This window comes from Pinus tabuliformis, chromosome 1_2 (assembly GCF_031772625.1).
Source record: "Pinus tabuliformis cultivar Carrire ecotype Pingquan chromosome 1_2, CPIR1, whole genome shotgun sequence".
Classification (NCBI taxonomy): domain Eukaryota; kingdom Viridiplantae; phylum Streptophyta; class Pinopsida; order Pinales; family Pinaceae; genus Pinus; species Pinus tabuliformis.
The window spans coordinates 29,364,454-29,370,310 of NC_142298.1; the positions used below are offsets into that span (position 1 = coordinate 29,364,454).

Here is a 5,857-nt window from a genome sequence, read left to right on the forward strand (position 1 = left end):
CATGCTTACTGGAAATTTGGATTCAGTGCCCTATTTTGATTGTTTCCTTTACAGTTACTCTGTCTCTTCTTTCAATTAATTTGTCCTTAGGCTTTTTGAAACAAATGGCTTGCATCTCCTCATATTACTTCACCGATAGTTCACTAAAATCCTATTTAGTTTGTTCCATGTGCTTGTTGCATGAGAAAAAATAAGCGCGACCTTTGTAAAATGTGACTGAACTTAAAATTCGGCTGAGAGGTCTCACTTTTCATTATATTTTGATATATTTGTGAAATTTTCTCTCATAATCATGTAAGTTCACAGGTTTCTTCAGTATCTGTTTTTCCTGGTATACCACTTAAGCGCGACCTTTGTAAAATGTAACTGAACTTAAAATTCGGCTGAGAGGTCTCACTTTTCATTATATTTTGATATATTTGTGAAATTTTCTCTCATAATTATGTAAGTTCACGGGGTTTCTTCAGTATCTGTTTTTTTCTGGTATACCACTTTTGATGCAGTTCCAAAATCTTTGCAATTCTAATATATATTCATAACATGACCAAGTGTGAAATAATAATTCTTACGCCAGGAGAACTTAAACTAGTATTTCTGAAATTGGCACCTTTAAAGTTTTGAGTTTTGCAGCTATGGCTTAATAGCGAGCTGGATTACTAATGTAGCCCAAGTATTTTTAAACTTAAAAACACCTGTTTTATTAAGCAGACTTAAAATCTAATAGCATCTTGTCCTCTTATTTGATTTGCTGTCTTTCTGAGCAAGATGTTTGATAGCTTACTGCACTAATTTGTTTGTAATCCTAGAAAAAATGATCTATTTTAGAAGTGTGAAAGTTGAGCTTACTGTACAATGTATTGTTTCATATTGCTTTTGTTAAGTTGGTCCAATCAACATGGACATAGCGGGGCTTTCGTTGCGGAGACCCTACCGTGTATAAAGGGTTATCGGGAATGAAAACAGGACGAGAAACGATGTTTAGAAGTTTCCCATTGAAGAAACTAGGAGAAACGATGTTTAGATGTTTAGAAGTTTCCCATTGTATTCAATAGGTTAACTGTATAAGCTAGAACACATACATAAATTCTGTATAAAAAAGGTTAATTGTAACTGTATAGGTTAACTGTCACCACTCTATGGACAGAACTGTAATGTAAGAAATCTGATAAATGAATGGACAGAACTGTAATGTAAGAAATCTGATAAATGAATGGACAGAACTGTAATGTAAGAAATCTGATAAATTAATGGACAGAACTGTAATGTAAGAAATCTGATAAATGAAAACAATGAAAACAGAACTGTAATGTAAGAAAAATCTGATAAATGAAAACATAACTGTAAGAAGAATGAGTTGTAATTCATATAACTAACTTGAATATATTGGCCACTGTTTTGTGATGTTGTCTTCAAGTTTGCTGAATAGTTTGAAAGCATAAGATGCAACTTCAACAGTGGGTGGACTTCTTTTATAGTTTTGGGGACTTGATTTTAATTGGTGGACATGGATGCACATGGATTGCAATGGCTTCATTTTGAATGTGTGGTATGGATTTAATTTGCTGTGATCTAATGGTTGGGAATTGTTTATTTGTTGATCCATGTGCTTTGATTTGTTTTAATGAGAAATAGAATGAGTTGGGTGTCATTTATTGCAGTTATTGGGTCTGGGTGTCATTTATTGAACAAAGTGGATTTAATTGTTATTGGGTTGGGTGTCATTTATTGAACAAATTGGATTTAATTGTTATTGGGTTGGGTGTCATTTATTGAACATAGGGTGCTTAGTTGTTGAACAACACAGCAGTTATGGCTGACATACATTCCTTTTGTTATGTGAAGGTAGGCATATTTATTTGGGATGCAAAGTTGGAGTTCTCATGAGTGGGGGTTGAAGTGACTGCTGTTTTGTACTTCTGGAATAGACCAGTTTGGAAGCCTTTATGGCTCTAGCTGTTTTCTACTTGGGTCAATATGTTTTGCAATATTAAGTAGTAAAATACTATTTATGGACAGTTGTGGGCCCAGTCAATGTATGGGTGATTTTTGGACATAATTTAAAACTTATTTATACATAATGTTATTTATTTCTGTTTAAAATTTGGTTTCAAAAGTCTTAATCACTGGTGGTTTGGTGGGACCAGTATTATATCAACCACTGGTCCCTGCACAAGAATAGGAATCCCTCCCCTAATCAACTCTCATTTAAAAAATCCAAATATCTCTTTATACAGAAAATCAACAGTAACCAAATAAAGATATAGAAATAAAATCAATCATTATCAAAAGTTTCCCAAATAAAAATATAGAAATAAAATCAATCATTATCAAAAGTTTTCCAAATAAAAATATAAAAATAAAATCAATCATTATCAAATCTCTCCCAAATTCGACAGTGAAGCACGACATTCTAAGATGTCACCTTAAATCAAACCTCCGTTTAACGCAAACATTCATTCAAAACTTAACTATACGAAGACCTCAGGAAAGTTTACCCTCATCGTATTTGTCATTCATATTTTCATATCCAAATAAAATTAATCCTTTCACACACAAAGTGAAGAGGGAAGTCTGAAGACGGAAGTAATTGTGATGTGCCAAACCACAACCTCATCTTTTCTAATAAGTCCAGGTGATCTGTGACATGTTGCATTTTGTCGTCAGTCAATCTTGATAGTCTGTCAAATTTTTTTCGTCGTCAGTCAATCTTGATAGTCAGTCATACACTGCATCTGTTATCCAGAAGCTATGGCCGTGACTTATCATCCATCACGTTTTGCCACACCCATTTCGTGAGGGATACGCTACACTCAGACCATGGTTTGCGGAGAGGCAGAAACCACATCAGACAGAACCCATAAAATATCAATGATAATAGTGAATAAATAAATAATTAAATAAATTAAAATTAAAATTACGAGGATAACGGAAAGACCTAGTAACTACTAATTTTCTAACCATCTTCTTTGTTAGATTACTAAGTCTTTTTTAATTTTTATAGTTTTTCTAAACTTACGGGGATGGAAATGATCAATTCAAGCAATGACCCATGCCCTCAATGCAGATATGATGTTTAGTCCTTTTCGTATGTTCAACCAAAACCGAAGAAAGTGTCCTCCCAAGTTTTATCTATGTTGCATTCTCAAGAATCCTTTCATTTATAGAGCGGTGTCCTCCCAAATTTTATCTATGTTGCATTCTCATGAATCCTTTCATTTATAGAGCGTTAAGTCTCACCAATGTCGTGAAGATAAACCATATTAGTTGGTTCGAAACAAAATTTCAATAATATGATTAATCCTAAAAACATTGTTATTATCAATATGAATCATAAAAATCTAAAATCTAACCATAATATTTTTCTTATTAAAAAATAATAATGATTAAGTTTTTAATATGCACATAAAATACTTCCTAAAATTAAATTAAACATTAATAAAAATATAAATTAATTTCAAGTAATATTTGGTCTTAATAAATTAATTTAAATATTATTTTTCAAAAAGTGGCCATTTAATATAGCCATTATGAAAATCACTCCTTCTTAGAGTGCCCCTTATACAACCACATTAGATCTCAGTTTCAAAATCTTTGTTATTACAGTGAGCTTGGGAGGCTTCTCTCCAAGCTTTTTAAGCATAGGAATAAAATCTTAAATCAAACTAAGTAATTGGTTTTTTAGGTTCTATAGACCAAAGTTTGGTCTCAATGGACATTAACCACCACCATCATCATCTATCATCATTAATATTTTTAATAAATTAATAAACTAATATCATTATTTAAATATTATTTTTCAAGAACTAGTAATATTTTGTTTTAATAAGTTGATTTAAATATTATTTTTGAAAAACTACCCATTTAATATAACCTTTACCTATTAATATTTTTAATAAATTAATGAAATAATATTATTATTTAAATATTTTTTTCAAAAACTGATTGTTTAGTATAACCGTTACTTAATAATATTTGTTTTTAATATATTAATAACTTAAAAATATTATTTAAATATTATTGTTCAAATATAAAGGTTTCTTTGAAATTATATTTCTATATTATTCTATATTTAGTCTCATGATGAAACACAGTAAGGAATCAGATATAATTTCTACTAAAAAGCTTTGCTTAACAAAATATCTTAATTACATATTAAAAAAAAAATACAAATATTGTAATTTAAAAATTATAATACATTAAAAATTAAAAAATAAACCACTTATTATAACTATATAAAAATCTAAATATCTTATTACACACAAAATCGATTTTTTTTTGTGGTCAGTCAATCTTGATAGTCAGTCATACACTAGGCCATCCGTTATCTAGAAGCCATGGGTGTGACTTATCATCCATCACGTTTTTCCATGGCGGATACGCTACACTCAGACCCTGCTTTGCGGATAGGCACAAACCACGTAAATCGCTGGCCAGTCGACCTCTATATATATCGTCTCCCCTGGACGACTGCAATTCATTGTATTAAGTGCAATTCATTGTATTGTAGTAGTGAAATTTAACTCGCTGGCTGGTTGTTGCAATGGAGGCAAGAACTTTATCAGTTTCGATTTCGGTTACAGTAACACTAGCATTAATATTTAATGTTTATCTTCAAGGTAAGGTGCCGTAATGTATATTATAAATAACTGATCACTCTGTTTGAGCGTATGATAAATATTTCTAAGTTAAGGCTTTTGTGCTGTAATTTTGATATGTCTTTTGGGTTCAATATTATAAATATTTCTGACTTTAAGTTTTTAGGATGAAATTTTGATATGATTTTTTTTGGTTCCATCACAATATTTTGAATGACATTTAAAACTAGCAAAGTGTGAGCCATACTGACTAGAAACGTAGAGTCTGAAACGCACTGTAATAGAAGCAGAAGAATCATATCAAACTATCATAACTAAATAATTGTTTGCTTTGGTAAGTGTAGGAGTTACAGGTGCAACATTTGCTATCCAGAACCAGTGTTCATACACGGTTTGGGCGGCAGGAATTCCCGTAGGTGGCGGGAAAGCGTTGGGACAGGGCGAAACATGGAGTGTTGACGTTCCCGCAGGAACAAGTGCGGGCAGGTTCTGGGGGCGTACCGGTTGCTCCTTCGACGCATCCGGTCAAGGCAAATGCAACACTGGGGACTGTGGCGGTTTGCTCAATTGCCAAGGTTCAGGGCAGCCTCCTGCAACACTTGCTGAATATACTCTGAATGGTGGCAACAATCGAGACACGTATGACATCTCTCTCGTTGATGGTTTCAATATCCCCCTCTCCATAACTCCCTCCGACGCTACTTGCACGGCACCCACCTGTAGCAGCAACTTAAATACCGTCTGCCCTGCAGAACTGAAAGTGACTGATGGATGCAACAGCGCCTGTGTAGCTTTCAACACCCCTCAATACTGCTGCACTGGGGACTACGTGGACAATTGCTCTCCTACCAACTACTCCAAAATATTCAAGGATCAATGCCCACAGGCCTACAGCTATGCAAAGGATGATACTTCAAGCACGTTCACCTGTGCTTCTGGTGCAAACTACAAAATTGTCTTCTGCCCTTGATGATGCCATAAAATCCGTTTCATAAATAAAGTCATTTCCATGTAATAACGAATACCAGTGTATTCACAAAGTTCTATCCCAGAAAGAAGAGGTTATTGAAGTGATTGTTACAATTGAGATGCAGTGATTTAAAGAAAAAAATATTTCAGCCCACTTTTATTGGAAGTTAAGTAATATCTATGAATTCATAAAGAAAATGAGAGCATTCCTCTGATGAAAAACTCTGTATTTCATTCTCATTGTATATATAATTTCCAAACTTAAGTTTTTTTTATCATAATTATGATTGTTA

At 32.9% G+C, this 5,857-nt stretch overlaps 1 protein-coding gene across 1 annotated transcript; it reads left to right on the plus strand.

Annotated features, from left to right (window-relative positions):
• Positions 1-4,482: 4,482 nt before the first annotated feature.
• LOC149204226 (pathogenesis-related 5 protein Cup a 3-like) lies at positions 4,483-5,665 on the plus strand. The gene is made up of 2 exons (XM_089394655.1): positions 4,483-4,616; positions 4,940-5,665. The coding sequence occupies exons 1-2, from the start codon at positions 4,541-4,543 to the stop codon at positions 5,563-5,565; spliced, it is 702 nt and encodes a 233-aa protein (XP_089250781.1). The 5' UTR covers positions 4,483-4,540; the 3' UTR covers positions 5,566-5,665.
• Positions 5,666-5,857: the final 192 nt, after the last annotated feature.